General features: G+C 40.1%; 1 protein-coding gene across 1 annotated transcript in view; it reads left to right on the top strand.

Moving 5' to 3' along the window:
• Nucleotides 1-17,980, top strand: part of VEGFC (vascular endothelial growth factor C) — a 98,893-nt gene extending 80,913 nt beyond the window's left edge. Inside the window, exons 5-7 of the mRNA XM_032869845.1 lie at nt 13,647-13,753; nt 14,061-14,394; nt 17,477-17,980. Coding sequence (XP_032725736.1) covers nt 13,647-13,753; nt 14,061-14,394; nt 17,477-17,591 — 556 coding nt within the window. The 3' untranslated portion in view covers nt 17,592-17,980. The remainder of the gene's footprint in view (nt 1-13,646; nt 13,754-14,060; nt 14,395-17,476) is intronic.
• The last annotated feature ends 8,338 nt before the right edge of the window (nt 17,981-26,318 follow it).

Here is a 26,318-nt window from a genome sequence, read left to right as displayed (position 1 = left end):
TATACCTGACAAGTCATCACGCTTCAGAGCCGGGGGCTAAACAGTAACTCTGCTGACCACCCGCGCTCGCTGCATGAAGTGACCTGGTCATCTGCAGTGTTGTGTGGCAATTGCGTGTTTGCCCAGATTTTCATCCTTACTTATCCCTGTAGCTACTACACCGTCAATGGCAAGAACAGACAAAATGAGCAAAAAGAGCCTGTGCCTTCCAGTGAGCCGGGTCTGAGCCCGAATTCCAGTTGGCTACTAAGGCACTTTTTAAGGCTGGGGGTTTTATGTGTGTGAACCTCAGTTTGCTTGCACGTAAAAGCATAAAGAAGTGCAGAGGAATGAATGGAGTACCTCACGTGCATGTGGTGGGTAGCTCAGAGCCTGGAGTCTGAGAGAGAGCGTGAAGGGCGGATTTTTTATTACCATTACGGTTCATATCTGATACACGCATCTGTGTTTTTCAGTGTTTTTTTTTTAACCGCCATCTACAATGAGAAATGCAGTATCTATGTTTATATGATATGCATATAGCGTACATAGTGCATAGATTTAAAGGAAATAACTGTGTAACTTTACATGTAGTTATAATCATATAGAATTGTAAAAGTAAAACAGAAAGTCATTTTAAAACACTTTCCTTGATTGTAGTGCTACCCAACCCTTTTTTCATTATCACCTCCAAACTATTCTTTTATAGACCTTTTCTCTAATCGCCTCACTCATAAAATTGTAATACCATAGACCTATTCATATCTCTTTATGTGTCATGTGTATATTTGGGCTTTATACATAAAAAAGGTAATGTAACATAGGCTTAAAAGTGACAAAAAAATTTTATAGTTAAAAGTTAAACTGAAAATGTAAAAGCTATGGGACACCTGGGTGGCTCAGTTGTTACGCATCTGCCTTCGGCTCAGGTCATGATCCTGGAGTCCGGGTATCTAGTCCCATGTCAGGCTCCCTGCTCAGTTGGGAGTCTGCTTCTCCCGCTGACCCTCCCCCTTCTTGTGCTCTCTCTCAAATAAATAAATAAAATCTTTTAAAAAAAAAGAAAGAAATTAAAAAGCTATTAACATTGAACATAATTTTAGAACTACAATTTCTGCTGAGAAACATTTAAGCTAACTTATTTAGTAGTAATATATGAAATTCCATGGGGAAAGTACCAATTGATATAAATAACAAATAGTACAAACATTTTTTAAGGAAAACATAACAGTTATTTTTCCAAGAAAAGGAAGATAAGTTTTTAAATAATTTCTTTTAAATAGTTTCAGATTTTTTAGAGAATGTAATTTTGCTTCATATGAGAAAACAACTTGTAACTTCTGTAGCTGCTAGACATCCAGTGTCACCCCTTCTTTCTTCTCAGCCTGTGATATACTATGACTTGAATAAATTCTGTGGAATTAAGTAATAAAATGTAAATTCTTTCTACTTAATTTCCAAAGCTCATGTCACTACCAAAGCATCAGAGACAGAGTGTAAGCAGCAGCCGCCAGGCAGCCACCAGGCACACACAAGCACCTGTAACTTTGTGATTTTTTTATTATTATTATTATGGGCAGAAGACATAAACAAACACTTCTCCAAAGAAGACATACAGATGGCTAACAGACACATGAAACAGTGTCACTCAATGATTTTGATACTGAGCACTCGGTCCAGAGAAAGTCCTTCAGTGACAGCCCTCTCTTCACTCTAATTTTATTTGTTTAGAAGATTTTATTTATTTATTTAAGAGAGAAGGAGAATGAGAAGGGGGCGGGGCCCAGGAAGAAACACTCCCCGCTGAGCAGGAAACCCGATGCACGGCTCCATCCTAGAACCCTGGAATCAGACCTGAGCTGAAGGCAGAAGCTTAAGTGACTGAACCACTCAGGTGCCCCTTCAGGATAATTTTAAAGCCCTTATCTTGCATACTCTTTGCATATCTTCAGGGCCAGTGCTGCTCACATGACAGCCCATAAAACCCAGTAAAAATTAAATACTGATTCAGAAGTTTTTGTTGGGTTTTGGAGAACCAAAAACCAATGTCAGATTCAAGATTCCTCCTCCTCAATACCCAGTTTTTACTCCCTTACAGTGACATTGCCTCCATTGTGAATGTCTGCCTTACTCTGATGCACTTAGATAATTTCTCTTCTCTTCTATTTCTCTTTCTTTGAATGTTGGTCTCTACTCACTATGAATTTTGACCCACAATTTAATTAAAAACTACTATAATGGCAATTTATATAAAATGAATATATAGCTATGTTATAAAACCATTTGTTAAAAATTAATAGGAATGGCTGCCACAATGGCCAAAATTAAGAAATGACAAAACCAAGTGCTGGAGAGGCTGTCGGATGCTCACGTATCACTGAAGGGCATGTGAAATGGTATAACCACTTTGCAAAAACATCTTGGTAGATTCTTATGAACTTGAAGATACACTTACAAATATAATCCATAAATTGCCTCCTAGGTATTTACCCAAGATAAATAAAAACATATTTCCACACAATAACTTGCACACCAGTGTTCACATAAGCTTCGTTAGCCAACAAATCAGCAACTCAAATGGCCGTCAAAGGGGAGCACGTAAGCAAACTGCACTGTGTCCATACAGTGGAGCATTACTGAGTGATATAAACAGAATGAACTGTTGATTGCACGACATGAACGGATCTCAGAACATTAAGCTGAGTGACACAAGCTGAACTAAAAAATACATGTTATATGACTCAATTTATAAGAACTCTAGAAAAGACAAATATAATCTAGATTGAGAGAAAGCATTTCAGTAGTTGCCTGAAGATACAGGTGGTAGGGATTGACTGGAAGGGACCAAGGGAACATGTGCGGTAAAAAAAAATGTTCTGTATTTTGATTGTGATAATAGTTACATGGTTGCATAAATTTGGGGGGGGGGAGTGAATTTAAAATAGGAGCATTTTATCCTACGCAAATTATTTGTAAAAAAAATTGATTTTTGAAAAGGCAAGAGAAACAGATCCTTTTACTAACTATAGATTTGAAATTCATTTAGGTTTAAAATGGCAGCTTGCTTAAAATCTTTATGGTAATTAAGTCAAACCACTTAAGATTCTCATGATTCCTTAGCGGAGAGAGCCTCCCCACCCTCCTTCATATGGAGTTTGAAATATCCCAGCTGTGGCCACAGCTATTCCCCAACCCCATGCTCTCAGGAGCCACCACCACAATGAAAATGAGGCATTCCTTTCTCACGGCGTCATATGCCCATTATTATGGGATTAAATAAGTAGTGGACCATTTTGTTTTACATTATTCATGAAGAAATATAATTCAATCACTAAATGAATCATTCATAAAATGAGTGATTCATAAAATAATTGAGTCTTTAAAATGGGCCAAGAATGCTGCAAGGTAGTATGAGAGAAGACAAGCATGAGCCTGCCTGCTCCTGGCCTCATAGCACTCACAGTCAAGGAGGTAGGACCCATGTTCTAGCTGGATTAGTAGTAGCAGTAGTAGCTCACTAGCCATCAGTCTGCACAAGCATCTGCCCACATCATATTCATACAAGCCCCACAAGGAGGCCACACCAGTGATTCACGCCCCAGAGCACAGGGACAAAGGGTGCACCCTGCCCACAGCTTCCTGGTTAGGAAATTCATTTTCTGCTTGGGGTTTCACTAACTTCTATAAACATTTTGCTACTCATTTTCCTCAGCTACAAAACGTAAATCAAAATGTTATTAATAATGCAGTGTAAACTTCATAACCTAATCGTGACCAACCTATCCAATGACACTATGCTATATTACATACCCATCTGATATTGTGTGATGATGTAATAGAATAAGAGCAATAATGAGAATGATGAGGACAACACCTCACACATTGGGATGCAGCGATGTTTATAATCAGTAATCCCTGCTCAACGTTAGCACAGGGCCTAATGCCTGACAGTGAGCATTCAGTAAATGTTGGTTGCTATTTTTACAGACATTTTACAAATGAGAAAATTGAGCACTGGAAATGTTAATTAGCACATACAAACCTAACAGCTAAGAAAAGTGCTAGAAAAAAATAAAAATTCAAGACTTATAGCTCTTAAACCCATGCTCTCACCAATATCTTATAGAATTTCTAATATTTACAAAAAAAAAAGAGAAAGAAAGAAAGAAGAAAACTTTTCAAGGCTCAATATTAGCAGAGCCAAAATAATCAGAAATTCCAGAGGTGGAAGAGATTATCTTGAGAAGTGGTTAGATAGCAATATTCATATTGATGTACTCACAGATTATTCTCTTTCCTTCCAATTATTTCCTCTTATATTTTCCATCAGCTTGAACACCGTGGAGTCCCATGACCCCTTACATGGAAGGTCTCTTTCTATGGAGGGAGTCATTTGTGATTAAGAAGGGATGCCCTAGATTTTGTTAGTTGGTAAAAGTAGTATTCATTCATTCATGAGACATTTATGTTGAGTCTGACATGTGTGCCACACCATCCTAAGAGATGTGGGATATTAAAAAATGGATAATATACTTCCTTAACTAAAACAGCTTATGTGCCAGAGTATAAACACAAATACATCTAGTATAGTAAGTACATAAAACACGATGCTGTGCTTTATTGAGTCATTCATCAAACAGTCACTGTGTGTCTGTGTGGTACAGCTACTATGCCAGGGTGTAGATAACAGTAGACAGGATCGCTCCTCTAGAGAAATCCTATAAGTGAGTCAGACGTGTGAACAAGGGACTGGAGTTAGTGTGGCAGAGGAAGTGTGTATGCAGGACGCATGCCTGCCATCACGCTGGAGATGGAGAGGACCAGCCTGGGTCTACAGAAGTCCACAAGATTGCACCCACCATGCCAAGGACGGACTTTTTCTTCAAGTCTCTCAAGAACCATTAGAAGATACATGTTGGACCTGTCATGTTTACATTGTATATTCTAGAAAGAACATCCTGAAAGCTGTGTAGTAGGTGGGTTGGAGGAGCAAAACAGGAGATAGAAAAGTGGAAGCAGCTCACGAAATAATTTGATACAGAAATAATAAGGGTGGGACCCACAGTGGTGGAAATGGGGATGGAGAAGAAAGAGGTGGAAAGACATTTTTCAGAAAGCCCAGCACTTGGGGGCTGTGTGTGTGGGAGAACACGGAGGCAGAAGTTAAGGATGAAAGTGCACGGATGATACAAGGACGGAATGCGTGTTCACAGGGAGAATGGACTGGAAACGGGGAATTTGGTTTGAATATACATATTGGTGTCTGTAAGAAAGTGAAATGTTCCATAGGCAGTGGGATCTGGAGCTGCCCCAAGGTGGGCAAGCTTCTTCGGTAGCTACCGGCATGAAGCTGGTCGAGCACTGGAAGAGATGAACCCACAAGGAAAATAGAGACCGTAAAAAGAGAAGCAGCAGCGGACACTCTGGGGATGATAGCTACTTAAGAAACTGGGAGAAACAGTGCTCTGCTCCAGAGACTTAAGAACAGCCAGAAAAATTAAGACAAATAATGGTTTATTATGAAACCCAAAGGAGATTGCAAAAACCAGTAATTCAAAGAAAGAAGTGGTGGGATGATCAAGAATTAGGTCAAATTCAAGAATGACCAGGACTGACTCCATTATCGGAAGGACAAAAAGTAGAGATAACGTGTTTATTTATTGATATCCCATGTTGCACAACAGTCTTGAGAAAGAGGCAGAGGAAACAAGGGTGAATTCTGAAGGTGAAATTCTCAATTATTACATGAGAAACCAAATCAGAGGGATTAAGTCATTTTCCCCACCATCACCCGACTGAGAGGAGCAAACCAGAGATTCAGACTAAATTTGGAGCCAATCCATTCCTCTGGGAATCCAGTCATTACTGCATTTTTAACTTTTTTAAATTTCAGAAGAAATCTCCAAATAAATACTAAAGGACAAGGAAAAAAAAAACTCACAAAATGATATATCCTTCCATATTGTTGGATATGGATATATCCTTCCATATGTTGACTTGAAATTCAACAAATATTTTGTCATATTCACTTAAGATACAACCCAAAGCCCCAGTCACCATTCTGCATCCTCTGTTCCCAGAGGTAACCACTGCCTGTAAATTGTATTCTCATTCATGCTCTTCCATTTTTATGGCATATGGATGTATTAATGTAGGAAAAAATAATGTATAGTACAGCTTTGTTTAAAATATTTATGTTAAAATGGTGACATTACTCTTTTCTCTCAATGGTATGTGTTAGACATGTAATCATCATTTTGAGGTCTATAGGCCTGGCTTGTTCATTACATATATGTATGATATTCCATTGTATGAATGAATGAATGAGTGAATGTTCATGCTTATTCTATGACACCTACTATAGGGGAGGCACTATGCTAGTTATTAGGAAGAGAGTAAAATCAAGAAAGAGAGATGTCACCTTTGATAGCCAAGTGCCTTGAAGTGAGTTTTGCCCACGGCCAAATATATTAGTCAGTTGGTTCTCACTGACAATGTCCCATAGGGTTCCTCAAGGAAATAGCACATTCTGGGGACAATGGATAGACCAGAATAATTTATTTGGGTGTTAATCGGTGAAGGCCAGAGGAGACTAAATTAAAAAGGCAACGCTAAGCCTGTGCTCAGGAAGCACCAGCCTGAAGAGTTTCACCTTTTCTGTAGAGGGACTGGCGTAGCGTGGGGAGTTTTTTGGTAGAGGAATGACAAAACTGTGCTCAGCAGAGCCAGGGTACCTTGAATTTTTTTTAATGATAATAAATAGAAACCATGGGTGATTTCAACCTGATAAAGAGGTTACATCAGTCTTTGGGGGAGAGGCCTGGTGTGGTGAGAGAGGAAAAGAAGGGGTGAAAAAAGATGAGAACATGGAAAAACCTAGCCTGAAGGCTCATTTGTTTTTATTTGTTTACTGGTTTTCATTTCTTTTACAAAAATGTCAACATTGCTTACTAAGACACCAACTAAAACATATTTGCTTCTAAGAAGTTTGAGTTATTTGGGCTTATTAAGGAAAATTTCATTTGTGTGAGAAGTCATCTCTTCTCCAAGGAACACAGTAGATTTATGTCCCTGGCAACCTTTGAAGTAGAACTTGAGTGCTCAGAGTCTTTGTTAATCTGTAACAGATCCTCGGTCCGAATGCTTAGAAGCTTGAATATCCATGAGGGTTTCTTCTCATTTTAAAGTTCTTCTTTTAATTTTAAGATCATATGTTGTTGCTTCACCAAAAATAGAGATAGAATAGCGTGATACATTTAATAAACTGCATCAGAGCAGAATCGCAGAGGTAACACATCTGCCAATTAAACCGCGACATGGTCTTGTGCTGATTGATCAGAAATAAATACTTTTCCAGTACTTTAAAACATGCATCTGTATTCTGCCCTGAAAATACCCCCTTTCTAGGTTGAAAACCCCCGTGATACTATACAGTTATTTTTGAACTTTTATTTTCATATGTTTATCCTTTTTTAAAATTTTTTATTTTCAGCATAACAGTATTCATTGTTTTTGTACCACACCCAGTGCTATCCTTTTTTTTTTTTAACAAAGTTCATTATTATCTAAATATTATCTAATGCCTTCAAATGACTACCTATTGATATGAATTCACCCATGGAGCTCAAATAAGAGTCTCTAGACCCTGGAAAGTATTTTTTTTTTCTAAAAGGAACTAACTGTGCTGTCCAGTATTCCTTCCCTTGGACCCTCTAGTTTCTGCCTTCTAAGAGAGAACAGCTGGAAACGTAGCATTCCTGTGACTTGCCGACTGACTGGTAGAAATTAAGCAAAAGGTCTGTGGCTGAGAATATTCCAGTAGTGTATCCTCTGCTCTGAGGCTGTGACTGCATTGTCACCCAGAGGCAGGAACTATTAGATCAAAGAGTTTGCCAACATAATGTCAAGTTCAACTAAAATGCACTGATAATGATTTTTAAGAAATGTCTACGTTAGACCAAATCTGTCAGTCATTTTCTAAGTATTTTTGATAGACCTTTTAAAGCAGTTTTCGGCTTATAGAAAAAATTGAGCAAAAAGTACAAAGAATTCCCATATACCTCTTACCCTCCTTCCCTAGATTCCTCTAACACCTTGCCTTAGAGAGTCAAGTGAATTCAAGGGCCATACTTGGGGAACTCAAGATGAACACAGCAATTCAAAGGCCTTGGGAATAAAACCGTTGAAGAGAGCCTAGGGCTCTGTGGCTCTAATAATGAAAGAAAACATTGCCCTTCCAGCTGCTATTCTGACAACTGTCTTGGGCCAGAGGGTCTGGATGGATATTCTTTCAAAATATAATTACAGGTTTGAGTGACTGTCAATCACAGTGGGTGAAAGTTCAGATGACATCAACAGTTGGCATTTAGGGAATCAAAAATGTACTCGGATATTTATCGACATTATTAACATGGTCAGAGTCCGCCCCCACACCCTGCCCCTGTATAGGTTTTCTTTATGGAATATAGATCATCTTACTGAATAGATCATTGAATGATATGAAGATGCTTAGAAGGGATGTATGAGTGCTCATGGTATTTGCTTTCATACTAGTATCACTGATCACATTCCACATTTAGGGAGATTTAAGGCAGGCTAGCTATTTGAGGAACATGACTGTGTACTACAGATACCAATGATCAGCAGAATTTTAATCAGCTTGGTGGTTGTGGAGACACCTTATGAAAAGAGATGCCAATGAGAGTATTCGATTAATAGCACAGTTCGTGTCCACAGAATTTGCTTTTTTAAAAAGCCATTGAGTGCTATGAGTTGAATTTGTATTAATTAATGTTGACATTTATTTTGAATGATCTATGAAATATTTTAAGAGATATTTAGTAAAGTGGATCAAAAGTAGTTAAATAAATCCAGATGAAGAGGGTTTTTTCCACTGAGAAATATATTACAAGCTATATTACATTCAACTAAGTGCTTACTAATGCCAAACAAAATGTAGGAGTGTGTCTGTGTTCCTTAAATATGGATTAGGGGAGTCAGAGAATTTCCAAGCATGTAGAAACTCTAGTGCCAAAGTGTAGAGATGATGAAAGAACCCAAACAGCACGATGGACAAAACAGCCTGCTACAGTGTCCAGAGCACAGGAGCTAACAACTCTTACCCAATATGTAGTGTTTAATCACACGGAACATACTAGTCTTTCAAAATTTCAAAAGATAAATGGTGAGATAAGAATCATTTTAATCATTAAATCCATCATTCTTGAACCATATGCCCTTAAGTTTTTGTCCTCTAGTTCTAACTAGCAACAGTTACCTAACCAGTTGAGTGAGGTAATGAAATAATTCTTAGAAAAGCATCTTTTTCCTTTGTAAGTATTATAAACAGGATTGTGGTTGTGTTTGCTGGGGAGGGATGGGAAAGGCAATACTTTGCCTACTGGAAACTTTATTTACATGTGATTCTCAACACAGATCTACTTTACAAATAATTGCATAGTCATTGGCTTTGCAGACAAAATGCATCTTTGGATCAGTATTTTATAAAGACGGTATACAAAAATAATTTCTTTGAAAGTCTTAGTATGTTCACACTAATATTCGGAACTTGAAGAAAAATTTAAATAGGATAAAAATGCTTTGGAGATGAAGATATGTAGGAGATAAGTAAATTGTGCTACCTTCTATCCACATTAAAAACATTTTCTTTCATTCTAAGATACTGTTTTGGAAATGTCTTTTTTTTTTGCATGAGAATATTTATGCTAAGAACTTGCCTTTCACTTGTAGAGTAGGGAACCTCATTTAGTAATTATGAAAATGCATCCTATGTAAATATATGTATCCTTCATTAAATGGTACCTAGCAAGACTTCAAATTTCAGCATTAAAACATGTTAACATTGACAAGTAGTTGTTTCTTAATTTTGGCAAAGCTTCTACAGTGATTTTTTCTAGAAATTTAAATTATGTTTTAAGAATCTTAGAAATTAAAATATTTGGTTCACCTTGAACAAAGCATAATTAGTCCATAATATAAAGTTCATGTTGACAAAAAACACTTCAGGTATAACAACTGAAATTGTTATTCTGAAGGCCCTATTTTTATTCAGTGTGCATGTGCAAAACCAAAAGAGCTGGTGTAGCCAGATCCTAGGGGATTACTGAATGCTGTAAAACTAGGCACTAGAGATACCTTGTTGTTTTGTAGGACAATTTCAGAAATGCATTCGTTCATCTGTTTCTACACAAAGTCCATATTTTTGGATTTATCTTTTTAAGGATGTGAGATATTACAGAACTCTTTCTTTTCCCTCACGACATGAGAAATAGGACATGATTTTCCTATCCCTTTAGGCTGAACAATTTTGTAGACCAACTTTCACTTCAGTACAGAGACATTATCATGTTCTCCTGCAGTTAAAGACCTCAGGATGGACCAGTCTCACTTAGGCTAGTGATTGAGGTCATTCTTGACACTTTTTCCCATGAAAATAAGTAGCTTAGATATGCTTATCAACTTCAACGACTGTAACTAAGAAGCAGACACACTGGACATTGCTATCATACACACACACAGACATACACCACATGTGGGACGGGGAGGTTATATGTGTGAGGGCATATACATGCCTGTCTATATGTGCGTATAACAAAAACATATGCACAAAGAGAACTGAAGTATCACCGCAGAAAGCGATCCATATCATATGCATTCCAGCAGTTTTTACTACATGTCATTCTTTGAGTTTACAAATGCATTTCCCAACCCTTACCGTTGATTTCGTGATCCACTGATGGGTTACAAGTAACAACTGGAAGAACACTGGCCGAGGTAATGGCAGAAGAAATCACATATTGGCAAAATGATCTCGCCCTTTTGCAGCCACCATAGGCCTGTGCCCTCCTGATTACAGCAGGGGAGTGTGTCACTTAAATCATGTGTGTATCAACCTTGCAACACAGCCCAAACGGATCTACCTTCATTTATGGAAGAGTGGTCTGAGTTGCATTCGGCCAGGATCGACTGCATTACTATATATAACTAACCCTAACAGCATCTTATTTGATGGAAGGGACTAAAGCTTTGGATAGGAGGTAAATGAAAAAAAAAAAAAAATACTATTTAAATTTTTTGTGGAACAATGCACATTAATGATTAACCAAGAAAACAGTAATGACCAAAATATGTGGTAAGTAAAGACTTGCTCTTGGGAATACATAAAATTATTAGGGAGGTATAACGTTCCCCAAGGCACAAAGCTACCTGGAAAAACAAGGTTTAGAAGAGCATGTAAGGGAGGCTATCTTTGGGATAACAGAATGGGAAAAATACATACATATGTACATTTTTTTATTATAAAAAGAAACACTGAAAACATAAACCAAAAAAAATGCAAAAAGGATCAGCCTGCTGAGGACATGGATCAGAATGAACTCTGAATGTATATTTTCTCATAATTTTAGCTGAAATCACATAAATTTTCAAAAAATAAAATTATAAAGAAAAAAGCATATGATATATGCAGGAGGCAAATATCCTACTATTATATATAGGCATACCTAATATATGCTTAAGCAAATATAAAGATTGTTAGGAACAAAAATTTTAATGGAAGTTATTAGTATGAAGTCAAGAAGTAAGTTTAAAACCCAGTAATGTTAAATTACATTTGGAAATCGCACTGTTTTTTTTTTCCTCTTAAAACTATGTACAGGTATCTCTTACTTAAGATCAGTAGCCTATTTTCAAAAATATACATTCCAAACAAATTTGTATTGTCTTAAATGGGAAGAATTAAACCCCAAACATAACTAATTTCCTACAAGGAGCTTAAACACAATACCTGTAGAAAAGTAACATACTACCGTGATAGGATCTAAAAAGCTCAAACACTGTTTCTTTGATCATCCAACAATTTCTATGCTTGTTAACACATGGCTACTTTATGTGTGATTACTTGGATCATTTGCATGCTGAGTGAGAAATTATCATCTTATGATAGGGGACAGCAGATAACACACAGTATTCAAAAACTTGTTAAAAAATCAAAAATAAATTCAAGAAAACTTTCCATAATAGATTGTCTTCATCAGACTGAAGACATGGTCCTTGAAGAATGTTACAAGGGAGGAGGGATAAGGGGAAGACAGTCGTTGCAACTCTTGGTTCTGTGGAGAGGTGTGGGAGGGCATTTTAGGCAAATTCTCCCACTGAGTGGGACAAGTAGACTCTCTGGGTCTGGGAGCTGCTATAGAGACTGCTGAGTGGGAGAAAGTCCATAAATCCTCAGGGGCAGTTGTCAAGGGAAAAGTGGTTACCAACTGTCGATGTGCTTACACTGTTCAAAAAGTCCTTCCCGGGGTGCTATGCGAGGCATCAGGCAGGCTTCTAAAGGCATGTCATTGCGTCATCACATAGTAAGACTCTGGAACTTTTCTCAGCAACATCCAAAGCACATGACCTGTTTGTTCACACTTGGTTCGCCTGTTAAGAGGTCCGCACATGACTGTTCTGTTCGCCAGCCTGGCATGAAACTCAGCACTCTTCCCTCACATACTGTTCACGATACTGAGTGTGAAAGATAGAATTACTTCCCCTGCACCAACCTCAGTTGAAAAATAAGGTAGTAAGACGTGTATAGATACTCTGTAAGGATATTAAGAGCCCAGAATTCTAATGGGTAAACATCAACGAAGAAGACCTTCCGTGGGATACACGTGCATTTTGTAGCTCTGCGCCCTGAAAAGGTTAAGTAGTCATGTAAGCTGTTGGCACTGAGCAAACCTAATCCCAAGTGGCATTTCCCAACAGAGAACGAGGGCTTCTTGAAGGAACGGCTGATTCTAGGTGTAGAGGAGACAATGGGCAAGATGAGCTTGCGACATCTCACCCAGGGGACAGAGAAGGCTGTCCTCTACGAGGCTCATTTCATACAGGCGCCAGCAGTCGGACGGCTGGAGCAGAGGAGCACTTGGGGTACTGGATGGAAGCCCATATGTTCATAACTTTTACTAAAACAGATAAAGAGAATGTAAGAGGAGAGAGGAAGGGAGAGAAAACTAGAGCAGCAGTAACATCAAGCACGAGCTTTGATGCCCTTCTGGTACAGTGTCGAGTGGAAATTTTGGAACAGTAGACCCTTCATAGTTATAGGTATCTCTGGTTCAGGAATAAGTCAGGAAAGGTAAAGTACAAAGAGGTTTCCTGTAGACTTGTTTAGAAGAGCCACAGACTGGAAGCAGTTTCAACAGTGACCAACAGGACATTATTACTCATTCATTTCATGGAGGGCTATGTACCACTAACAAGCAGGACATTCTGCAAAGAACTACGAAGATATACACAATATATTGTTTAGTGGAAGAAGGAAACTTCAGAGTAATATAAGAGGCTTATCCCGTTTTTTTTGCACCAACTAAACCACCATGTGATTATACAAATAAATGTATCTGCCGTAACAAGATCAAAGCGTGTAGTGATCTAGACCATACCACTAAGTGGTCACCTCTGGGATTAGAACTTGGCCACATATGTGGGGGAGGGAGATACTCGGAGAGGGAACTTTGACATTTTATTTCAGATATCCTCGCATCCCTTTAAAGCTTTTTCACAGGCATGTACCGGCTTTGTAATACACAGGGAAGAAAAGAGAGGATGCCTTCCGTGTACCGGTTAGACTGCTAACTCATCTGTCTCTCCCCAAGGTGCCAAGCTGCAAACAAGACTTGCCCCACAAACTACATCTGGAATAATCACCTCTGCAGATGCCTGGCTCAGCAAGATTTTATTTTTTCCTCAAATTCTGGAGATGGTAAGCAGAATCATATTTTTTTATTTATTTATTTTAAGCAGAATGATACTTTAAAGACAAAATGCCAAGTGCCTCTAGTTTGGTTAACATTTTAGTATTAAAACCACATATTCTGATGATCACTGGAATAACAGACTACCAGAGAGGACGCTGTCTACTTGACATTGGTATTGTTTTGAACTTCCTTGTAAAGGGACAGACCCATGTTTGTGCACACCCTTTAATGAAAAACATAGAGACCTTTTCAGTGCTTTTATTGTTTCACACCAGTAAGGTGTACTGAAGATGTCTGACTGTGTTTGTCTAGACTCTGCAGATGGATTCCATGACATCTGTGGACCCAACAAGGAGCTCGACGAAGAAACGTGTCAGTGTGTCTGCAAAGGGGGGCTCCAGCCTTCCAGCTGTGGACCCCACAAAGAACTAGACAGAAACTCGTGCCAGTGTGTCTGTAAAAACAAACTTTTACCCAGCTCCTGTGGGGCCAACAGGGAATTTGACGAAACCACATGCCAGTGCGTATGCAGAAGAACCTGCCCAAGACATCAACCCCTAAACCCTGGAAAATGTGCCTGTGAATGTACAGAAAATTCACAGAAATGCCTCTTAAAAGGAAAGAAATTTCAACATCAAACATGCAGGTAAGAAATCTTCGTAAAGTGTATTCCTTTCTCTTACTGAGGACAGTTTCCTGAACCAAAATGGCAGAGCCTTTTTAGAATGAGACCCATCAGTTCTGGAAGATGAATTGTGTTATTTTCTAACCAAAATTTCCTTGAGACTGTGTTTGCTCCTGAAAGGAGCCCTGGGAACCAAAGCCAGATCCAAGCCCAGAATGTACTCCTACTGCTCATCCCAGAGGCTGAGTTTGAGGCGGTGGTGCTCACATGGGCTGGGAGACAGATGCACAGGACAGTCGCTTGAGGAGGATTTCCAGAACATCCAAACATGGCATCCCTGCCTCCACCAAAACTTATGATGCCATCGTAATATAAGACAGCTGTTCCAAGTGCAGAAAATTTTATGAAAAATTTACAGAGGATGGGAGAGTGCCACTAAATATAGAATGGTATCTAGAAAAATATTTAAGTATTTAGTGGAATTAGAGAAATAAATTGTATTGTTAAAGATTACTCAAGATGCATTCCTGAAACGTCGATTCTGCCCCCTTCTTCACCAAGAAAAACAAAATGAGACTGTTGGAGTCCAACACTTTCAGTGTTACTCCCTGAACGACTTCCTCTTTAATCGGACGGTGAGGTGGGCTCTTTGGGCCGGCTCTGTGATTTGGGCATTTCCTTTAGCACAGCTCCGCCAGACAGTCTCTCCCATACGTTTGACATCTTTAACTACTTCTCTTTCCCCTTAATTTATGAGGGTTCCTAAACTTCTGTTTTATTAGCATCTTACCATGGTGCTGAACACACTTTGGCAGTGAAGCTTTGTCCTCTTCAGAGTCGCTCCAGGATCCAGGCACCCAGCCTTTGCGTTCTCCCCCTTTCTTCTCTCATTTATCCAACCAGCTGTGACCCAGGTTAGGCCCTAGAATGCCAGGTTAACGTGCTAGTCAAGGGTTAGTAGACTCCACAGCCAAATCCAGTGGGCAAGTTTGGTCTTCGTGTAACCTGTCTTTTCTGTTCCTTTTCTTGAAGCCCCCCCCCCTCTTTGTTTTGGCGGACATAACATTTTCCTTCTCTGGCTGCCCTTCCAGTTTTCAGATGGGTCTGTGCCTCATCACCTCCACTGGGCTCTCTTCTTCCAAGCTCAGTCTTTAGAGATGGCGGTGATGCCCATGTAGCGGCGGACCACTCACAGGACTTGAGACTTTAATTTCATTTATTTACAGTTTTGTACCTTCATTAATATTCATAACCTTTCCCCGGTAAATAAAATGTCCATCTTTTTAATCCTCATGAGTTTTGTGCTCCTATTTTAATTTCTATCTCTAATGATGCATCCATACTAACATTTTAGCCGTTGCATAAGGGAACTTCCCTGAATCTAGGTTCACTCAGAAGGGTTCAGTATACAAATTGGTTTAATAATCTTTGGTAAGATTAGTATCTATAAAGTACTCTGCATTTTTGAAATAACCTTCTGGTAGTTAGAGTAGGGATATGCAAGAAAAATTGGAATACAGTTGTTGCTCAAAATACTCCAAAAAGGAGGGGCACCTGAGTGGCTCAGTTGGTCAAGCCTCTGCCTTTGGCTCAGGTCATGATTCCAGGGTCCTGAGATCGAGCCCTGCATCAGGCTCCCTGCTTAGCAGGAAGCCTGCTTCTCCCTCTACCACTCCCCCTGTTTGTGTTCCCTTTTACTGTGTCTTCTCTGTCAAATAAATAAATAAAATCTTTTATATATATATGTATATGTATATATATTCATATTCTAAAAAGGAAACAAAAGGATCTCTATAAGGTACTCTGAAGCAATAATGAAAGAAAATGCTGTCATCTATGAGATACCTGATCTTTTGCTTACATAAGACTAACGAGCCATATTTTTCTGCAGAATTCTTATATTAAGAGAAAAGATTTTGATCTTTGTATTTCTCCTAATAGTATACACTGCTTCATGAAGACTTTCTATTTACTGAAACTCTTCCTGTGTTCATTTTTCTAAGGATATACTTCCAGGTTTACATATATATTGAAATAAAAAAGGTAATTTAATATTTTGAAAATATGTACACTCATTTTCTCTTAATATTTATTCCAGAAGTGGGGGAGGGGGCAGATTATGTATTTTTTGTCCACTGCCTTAAATCAGCAATTTTCATTGATGATTAAAAATTGCATCTTTTTAGTAAAGGAATACCAGAAGTCTTCTAATAATGCATCTGTACTTAGAAGTAAAAAAAAAAAAAAAAAAGTAACATTTTAACTAGATACACCTTCTTTTCTACTAGAGCACAAGAAATGAAACTTCAGACTCACATTGGCAGTTTCTCTATAGTGCACTTTTGATTTCCCTGCCGGGTCATCCTGCATTGCTCCCTGGACACCCAGCCCCTTCTCACACTGGACACGCTCACACTCCCACAGCTTCTTCAAAGACAGCTCCTGCTTGCGGAAGCCACGGGGCTGTTTGATCATGTCCTTTCACCACTGCTGGAAGCTGGAAGTCTAGGGTACAAAGAGAGGGGTGCCCAGAGCAAGGCACTCTCTCTCTCCCACCCCCCCCCAGACCACCTTCTTCTCACCTGCAGCCCAGGTGGAGAGGAAGAGGGGACCACCCTGGCTCAACCACCTGCTTGCCCAGCAGAGCGACGGGGTGGGGGCGGGCCCCCCCACGGAGGACCACATCCTGCCAGCATGGCTGGACTTCCATACAGATCTGGGCTCCATGCAAGTCCCAGACGCTCGCAGACTTTGCCATGCTGCTACGCTCACACCACATCGGTAGACCTTGCACGCTTACTTTCACAGTTTCTGTTTTATGTTCCTTTCATCCTCGAAGCAGAGAGCACTTCAAAAGAACTAAAGCTCACGTCATCTCAAGTCTCCCGTCTGTTCTATCAGCAAAACTGCTTTTAGGCTTTTCCATTCCTCCTAAATGTTGTAATTCTCAGCACAAACTTCAATAAGGCATAAACCTAAGGATAATTTTATGATAAAATGAGTAACTTTGTTCTTGCTTTAAATTTAGGGAAACAACTGTGTTTGTAGCATAATGAACTCATGGCTTTGGCCTTTAACAAAAACGTGTTCCTCGTTTTCCTAGTTGTTACAGAAGACCGTGTGCAAATCGACCGAAACATTGTGACCAAGGACTTCTATTTAGTGAAGAAGTATGTCGCTGTGTCCCTTCGTACTGGAAAAGACCACATATGAATTAAGACTGTACAATTTCCCAGTTTGTCAGTTTTCTCTCTTGGAAAGCTGTGTTGCCACATTAGAACTGTCTGTGAACAGAGAGACCTTTGTGGGGCCATGGAGACAAAGACAGAAGTCAGCGTCTGCTGACCCGTGTGGATAACTTTACAGAAACGGACTGGAGCTCATCTGCAAAAGACCTCTTTTAATGACTGGTTTTTCTGCCAAAGACCAGACAGCTGAGGTTTTTCTCTTGTGATTAAAAAAAAAAAAAAAAATGACTATATAATTTATTTCCACTAAAAATATTGTTTCTGCATTCATTTTTATAGCAATAACAATTGGTAAAGCTCACGGTGATCAATATTTTTATATCATGCAAAATGTTTAAAATAAAATGAAAATTGTATTATAAACTGGTAAGATCAGTCCATTACTATCTTCCACAATAAGCAAAACTTGATGATAGGAAAACATTCATCTCCTCCTGCCCTTCCTCCTTTCCTCCAACCAGATGTCAGATTTTGACTATTAGGAAAAAGTGTGATCCTAAGAGAGAAAGTTCCAGAGGGACAACAGTTGCTATTACATTTCATTGAAATTCATCTCTGAATAAATATGATTATAAATGTTTTAGCACATGACACTTTGGAATTTATAAACAAGGGAGTCAATATGGAACATAGCTTATAAGTTCATCTGCTTAGCATGACCACGTGATGGAAATTACTCAGTGCCCTGGGATCTTTCAGACTCATCACTTGATTTAATCTCTCAGTATAAATTAAGATGGTTTGGGGCGCCTGGGTGGCTCGGTGGGTTAAAGCCTCTGCCTTCAGCTCAGGTCATGATCCCGGGGTCCTGGGATTGAGTCCCGTATCGGGCTCTCTGCTCCACGGGGAGCCTGCTTCCTCCTCTCTCTCTGCCTGCCTCTCTGCCTACTTGCTATCTCTGTCTGTCAAATAGATAAATAAATAAATCTTAAAAAAAAATAAATAAAAAATAATAAATTAAGATGGTTTAAGGTATTTTACTCAAAAAGAATCCTTCCCAGTATTTAAATCCCTCTGGCCACCTGAAATACTTCTTGTGAGCTGAATACTTTTCATGAGCTCCTAGCCAGCACATGTAAAATAAACTGGAAATCATGTTTAATTGCTCTTACAAGTTAAAAAGGAAACATTTCAGTAACTCAATTGAAGTGCTTGTCTCATGTTTAAAAGGTCATCACGCTGAAATACTTTCCTCTGGGAACAAATATTTTGCCTGCAAAAATACAACCATATGAGTGGTTTGCTTATTGATAGAGGATTACTTGCTGGTACGATCCAGCTGCTAGCAAAGAAGAATGCGTTAGTACCAGCAAGACATACAAAGACACAGCTACAGCAACACATACACACAGTAAGTCCTGAAAGGAGAAGAAAATTCTAGAGAGCTATATAAAGATGAGCTTTTTAAAGCTTGCAAATATAGCAAAAGCATTTTTACATGATATAGATGACTACTCAGAATATTAGTATCCATGTTTTGCCGTAAGATAGTTTTCTTTACAAATATTTTAAAAGACCGATGGCTTAAATATGCCCTGAGTGTTTTAAGTATTGACTTTCTTTTTTTACATTTTAAAAAATAAATTTTAGGGGCGCCTGGGTGGCTCAGTGAGTTAAGCCTCTGCCTTCGGCTCAGGTCATGGTCTCAGGGTCCTGGGATCGATCGAGCCCCGCGTTGGGTTCTATGCTCAGCGGGAGCCTGCTTCCCTCTCCCCCTCTGCCTGCCTCTCTGCCTACTTGTGATCTAATAAATAAATAAATAAAATCTTTAAGTAAATAAATAATCAATTTTATTGAGGTATAATTTACATGGAGTAATATGCATACATTTTGTGTATAGAGTTTGGTAAGTTTTGACAGATATATACCCTCTGTATAACCACCACTGAATCAAGGTACAGACATTGTTATCACCCTAGGAAATTTCCTCGTACTTCTTTGCAGTCAGTACCTCACTCCTTGAGGCAAGCTCTGATTCAATTTCTATCACTCAAGATTAGTTTTGCCAGTGTGAGAACCTCACAGAAATGGAATCATATATGTCCTCTCAGGCACTCGTATTCTTTGACACAGAAGCCACTTTGACTCAGTGTTTTCGATATTCATTCCTATGGTTGCATGCACCAGTATGTTTTTCTTTTTAAGTGTTGTTCTTCTTTTTTCCCCATTTCTTATTTATTTTTTTCCTTTTTTAAATTAACATATAATCTATTATTTGTTTCAGGGGTACAGGTCTGTGACTCATCAGTCTTACACATTTCACAGCACTCACCATAGCACATAACCTCCCCAGGGTCCATCACCCAGTCACCCCAGCCCTCCTACCTGCCTCCATTCCAGCAACCCTCAGTTTGTTTCCTGAGATTAAGAGTCTTTTATAGTTTGTCTCCCTCTCTGGTTTCATCCATTTCATTTTTCCTCTCTTCCCCCATGATCTTCTGCCCTGTTTCTCAAATTCCACATATCAGCAAGATCATATGATAACTGTCTTTCTCTCATTGTCTTATTTCACTAAGCATAATACCCTCTAGTTCCATCCACGTCATCACAAATGGCACAATTTCCACTTTTGATGGCTGCATAACATTCTATTGTATATATACCCCACATCTTCTTTATCCATTCATCTGTCAATGGACATCTGGGCTCTTTCCATAGTTTGGCTATTGTGAGCATTGCTGCTATAAATATTGGGGTGCACGTGCCCCCATTCAGATCACTACATTTGTATCTTTGGGATAAATACCCAGTAGTGCAATTGCTGGGTCATAGAGTAGCTCTATTTTCAACTTTTTGAGGACGCTCCATACTGTTGTGGCTGTACCAGCTTGCATTCCCACCAACAGTGTAGGAGGGTTCCCCTTTCTCTGCATCCTCGCCAGCATCTGTCGTTTCCTGACTTGTTAATTTTAGCCATTCTGACTGGTGTGAGGTGGTATCTCACTGTGATTTTAATTTGTATTTCCCTGATCCCAAGTGATGTTGAGCACTTTCATGTGTCTGTTGGCCATTTGGATGTCTTCTTTGCAGAAATGTCTGTTCAAGTCCTCTGCCCATTTCTTGATTGGATTATTTGTTCTTTGGGTATTGAGTTTAATAATTCTTTTAAAATAATGTTACAAGTAATGTTTAGAGAAATCCAGTAATACGCTCTGTATAACTTCAACATCGAGTTTTAGAAGTCAGATTTTTCAAATATTGGGGGGGAAATGATCTTCTGAAATTCTCTCATTAAACATTTACAGACCATCTTCCTATTTTTTAGTGAGAATGGTTGAAGCCTCGAGGCAGAAAATTTATGCACTGTAAATCCTATGTTCAAGCCATAGTCTAGGTCATTTTCAAACACAAGCACAGTAGAAAATAATAATAATAATAATAGTAAGAACACAAAAGAAAAAAGTTAACTAAATTTGACCAAAGCTATGGCTTTATCAATATGTCTCTATAAGAACTAACTCAGGGATGATTACCAAAGGAAAAGTAGAATCAAAATAATATCTTTCTACCTGGTGGGGAGGCATAGTCCCTAGGGCATAAACTGGTCACCATCTATGAAATTCAGTTGAGATTCAATTCAATCATTTTTCATCACATATGAGCCAAGAATGTAAGCAAACAAACATCATATAATCTGTTATAGCAATCTGGTTAATCACTTTCAGTTTTGGTATTTGGGGAATATATTGATTTTTTTATCAAATTTAGGGGAAAAATGTATTCTAAGTTTCAAATCAGGCCCCTGAGGCCATGTAAGAAATATAAAACCTGGCACAATGACTACTATCAGCTTTAAAAAAATCTAAAGTATGTGTTGACAATTAGTTTCTTAGAATATATGGGTAAGCCAAAAAAAAAAAAAAAAAAAAAATCACTCGACCAAAAGTCAGATCACAAAGCATGCCAGAAAAACAGCACTTAATTTGTCCCTGGAGATACAATAATTTTGGCCAAAATCAAAAGTAACATGAACAAAAACAATACATTGCCAGACATACTTGTAAACAATTTTATGTGAACCATAAAAATATCTCACTTCACTAAATTAAAATATTTGAGATTCTGTGGTGCTAGTTTAGACTAGAGATAAGACTAAATATGTATTTAGAATGTTAGCAAGCATGATTCAGCAAAAAGCTGAAAAAAAGAAAGAAAGAAAGAAAAATGCTGTGAGAATGTAAACTCTCCATTAGTCTTGACATACCAACCCAGCCAAATCTCAAGGATAAAGATGAGAAAACACAGGATGTCTCCAGGGACAGTTAATACATATATGGAAATCCTAAAAGTTTGTACACAGAATGTTAGGTCTAGAATACCAAATACTGTCCATTCAGTTTAAAAGACTAATGGAAAGGGGCGCCTGCCTGGTTCAGTCAGTAGAGCATGTGACTCTTGATCTTGGGGTTGTAAGTATGACCCCCATATTGGCTACAGAGATTACTTACAAATAAAAAATATTTTTTAAAAAAGGCAATTGTGTAACATTTAGCTTCCAGATTTTGTTTCGTTTTGTTTTGGAAGGGGGTTTTAATTTGCTAACCAGTAGAGTGAAATAGATTCCATTATTAGATTTTCTAAAAATAGCCTTTGTCCTCATACAACTTATCCCAGAAGTCTGAGTCGTGACCTTGAGAGGCATTCACTGGCCTGCCCAGAAGGCACTTCTCTATGGCAAGGACAAAGGGTCACAGGCTTCCTCTTACCCCTTTCCCAGGTCCCTGTTCCGCTCACAGTGGGGGGAAAGCAGACACAGCAGGTCAGGGGGAGCTCATGCACAGCCTTCTTTAGCACCTTGCCAAAGCCCAGGAAACTCCTTGCTCCGGTGACTTCCATGTTCACTGAGTAGGTGCTGGGCAGAGAGCTGAGTAAGGACCTCTCGCCCTCACTTCACCTTCCTGAACGCACTCTCCCCCCAGATCTGGGCTTTCTCTGGCAGACTTTTCAAAGGCTGCTTTTTTTAGGGACTTTACCTTTTGAACTGCAAATGAAAAGGACATTTAAAAAAGTCATTTCACTCTGCTACAGTGAAAGAACAGGAACAGGTCTCATTTTTATAGGGACGAATTCTAGAAAGTTCTGAATAAATCTAGTAGTGTCCCCTAAAAAGCAGAGCGTGTAACCAGAGAACAATCTAAGGAAGTCAGTGATGTGTTTCATAAAGTAATTCTGACATTTTCTGTTCACGTTTGAAGTTTTAGTATATATTAAGGATATTTTATAAGTGGGGAATGATTACCTGGTAGCTTGTGGAAGGGCAAATGGGTGTGATGGTTTGAAAAACAAAAATTAAACCTAAGTTTCACGGCTTTCTTTTTTTCTCTTTGTTCCATAGCTCACAACTCATTGCCCTAAAAATCATGCTGTAACAGAAGGAGCACTGGATTAGGAATTAGGTGCCAGTTTTTAGTCTTGCCTTTTCTGCTGTGCCCCTAAGCCAATCACCAACACCTTCTGGGTCTCAATTTCTTGCCCCATGGAAAGAGGGGCCTGAATTAAAATTGTGTACGCAGTCCCACCTCTGAAGTTGCAAAGTTTATAGTGAACTACATACAGAGGGGGCAAAACACACACATAGAACATTTCTAAGAACTTCGGGGAAGCCCCATTCTTGAGATTAGTGACCCAATTAAAAGGAACACTTTTTTTAAATGTTTTTAAAAATATTTCTTAAATGTTTAGAAAGCTCTATTCTTGAAATCAGTGACCCCCTCCCCTTAAGAGGAAATGTTTTTAATGTTTCATGTATGAAATTATACATGAAAAATCCTGTCTCCCTCATGCCATAATTCTAATTCTTATTCTACTTAATTTCGAGGGTAACTTAGATAGCTCAAAGCAGCATTCTTCCTGATTTCTTCATCTCAAAGGCAGTCACACATGGAGACTTTGGAAAGTCTCAACTCCTAGAAGGAGTAATTACCTTGAAAAAACAAAACTGAGCAACTCACCACCAGAAAGCAAAACTTAAGACTCCCTGTGCATTGGTCCTGAACCTCAATCAGATGCACAAATACCCTATCTCACCCAGACAGAGCCATTGACAAAGAGATTGGCTTCAGTGTCATTGCCATCTGCAGTTCCAACCACAGGATCTGATTAGGTATTGGGCCTACACCACCGGGACCTGGAGTCCACGTTATCTACAAGTGCACAGCTCAGAATTCTCAGATGCTGCTCATGGACTCTCCCACCAGGGCTGAGTATACATCGGGCTCGATGAGATGTGACTGACCCATGTATGCACCCCAGATTTATACCTTTAAAAGAAAAAAATGTTTCTTGCATATTCAACACTACTTTATATGACTTTATAATATTTGTAATGTGCTGTTGAAGTCACAGATTTTTTTTCTCATTTTAAAGCAGCTACACATATTCTACATCTTTTTAAAAATTAATCTTCCTGGGGCACCTGGGTGGCTCAGTTGGCTAAGCACCTGCCTTCAGCTCAGGTCATGACCCCAGGGTCCTGGGATTGAGCCCCACACTGGGCTCCCTGCTCAGTGGGAAACTTGTTTCTCCCTCTCCCTATGCCCCTCCCCCATGCTTTTGCTTTTGCTTTCTTTCTCCAAAATAAAATCTTTAATAAAAAAAATTAATCTTATGTTCAAATGTATATATTTAAATTCAGTGGAAATTTGAGATTATCATCACACCTCCACAAATAAAACTTTGTCACAAATAAAACTGTCACAATGTTCAGGTTAAAAAAACAAGCTTCTCAGAGCACCTGGGTGGCTCAGTGGGTTAAGCCTCTGCCTCTGGCTCAGGTCATGATCCCAGGGTCCTGGGATCCAGCCCCACATCAGGCTCTCTGCTCGGCAGGGAGCCTGCTTCTCTCTCTCTGCCTGCCTCTCTTCCGACTTGTGATCTCTGTCTGTCGAATAAATAAATGAAATCTTTTAAAAAAATTAAAAAAAAAAAACTTCTCTTCAGTATTAGTGTCATATGAAGATTTCTTGCCATCAAGATTGCAAAGTCCACCCTGCTGTGTGTGTGGCAAACGTGTCTTCTAATATGTCCCATTCTTTGTATTTCCTATCTCCTTTCTAGGATAGATTTTTTTCTCAATGCACTATTTTTTCCCTTTTTCTCCTATGTGCCGGAAACAATGACCCGGAAGTCCTGTTCTTCTTTTCCTTATTCCGGTCCCGATGTCTGCGCGGCATGCGTTTCCGGCAGCCGCTACTCGGGGCAGGGGAAAGCGCGGGGCTGAGCGTGTCCAACCGAACACCCCCAGCTTCCTCTGATTCAGTGCGAGGGTTGCACAGACAGATTCCAAAAGTAAGAGCCACTGTCTTAAAACAGCTATTTCTGAAGCCAATGCTCCTTGCAGATACACAACACGTGAAAGACGCAGACCAGCATCTGGAACTGCTCAAGGGAGGCAGGCCAAGGAGGGAGGAAGGAAGTCAAGGAAAGGTGAGAACAGAAAGGACAAGATGAATGGGACAAGTCCGAGAAGGACATCAACCGTGAGTGCTCGGGACTCCAGGAAGCGAACTGAGGGCAGCTGGAGGGGCGGCCGGGGGTGGGGGGGGGGGGGGGGGGGGGGGGGGGGAGTACATGGGGAATGGGCATCAGGGAGGGCACGTGTGGGGATGGGCTCTGGGTGTCATGCACGACTGATGGGCTGTTGCGCGCTACATCGGAAACGAATGAGGTTGGCGAATATCTGTAAAACTAATCAAACACTAACATGTTGGCTCACTGAACATAACCCCAAAAAAGGCAGAAGAAAACCGAGAAACCATCAGAAAGGGCAAGAACTGACAAAAAGCAGCCACACTAGAACTGTAGGGAAAAGAGAAGGAAGGAAGGGTCTCCTGGCCGGTGGGGCAGTGACAGGGAGGGCGGGGTAGGCCCTGAAACGCACGGGGAAGCTCCTGAAGTCGGTGACCGGGAATGGCCAAGGCAAAGCCGCGCGATCGGCTGAGGCGTTCTTGGACCCGCGCGCGGAGCTGCCAAGTGCGCGTGACGGACGCCAACCGCGATGGTCACTTGGACGTTTCCCGTCTGAGTCCGCGGGACCACCACGTCCAGCAAGAGAGAACGTCCGTCATGGCTCGTGCTCGGGGTACCCTGAGGCCACCTCAGTCGCGTAATGGCGGAGACACTCTTGAGAAGATCTCGGGAAAACAGAGAATTTCCTCTTCTCTGGCTTTACGGCAGATGCTGCTGCCTGACTTCCAGGTCGCCTGAGACTCTCACGGTGATTTCTTTCTAAGTAACACGTTCTGTGACCACGCGGCCCGAGTGTGAGACACGGACAAGTTCCGTGTCCCCGCGACGACTCACCGGCCAGGACACATGCACGGTCTCACACAGATGGGCGCCAGCGCGCGTTCGCCGTCGGGCTGAGGAGATCTGGAGGGAGCGAGGGTCTCCTGGGCAGGCCAGTCCCGCTGCGTGTGAGGTACTTCCGGAACGGGAGTCAAAGTGGCGACCTCCTCACGGACTTACCTGAACACGCTCCCGTGCCCTGCCACCGCCGTCGTCTCCCACAGGAGCCGCGAGGGCTGAGGCCGCGCCAGCAGCTCGAAAACAAGCGCGCTCGGCAACCCACGCGGTCCCCGCGCTCTCTCATTGGGACAGGCGGAAAGGTCTTGACCCCCAGGCAAAATGTCCCCGCCAAAGCAATGCTCACAGCGGGATTCAGGGGAAAGATTTTCATTCCGATTTTTTTTTTTAATT

This window comes from Lontra canadensis, unplaced genomic scaffold (genome assembly GCF_010015895.1).
Source record: "Lontra canadensis isolate GAN:19392208 unplaced genomic scaffold, GSC_riverotter_1.0 scaffold39, whole genome shotgun sequence".
Lineage (NCBI taxonomy): Eukaryota > Metazoa > Chordata > Mammalia > Carnivora > Mustelidae > Lontra > Lontra canadensis.
This window is presented reverse-complemented; position numbering and strand designations above follow the sequence as displayed.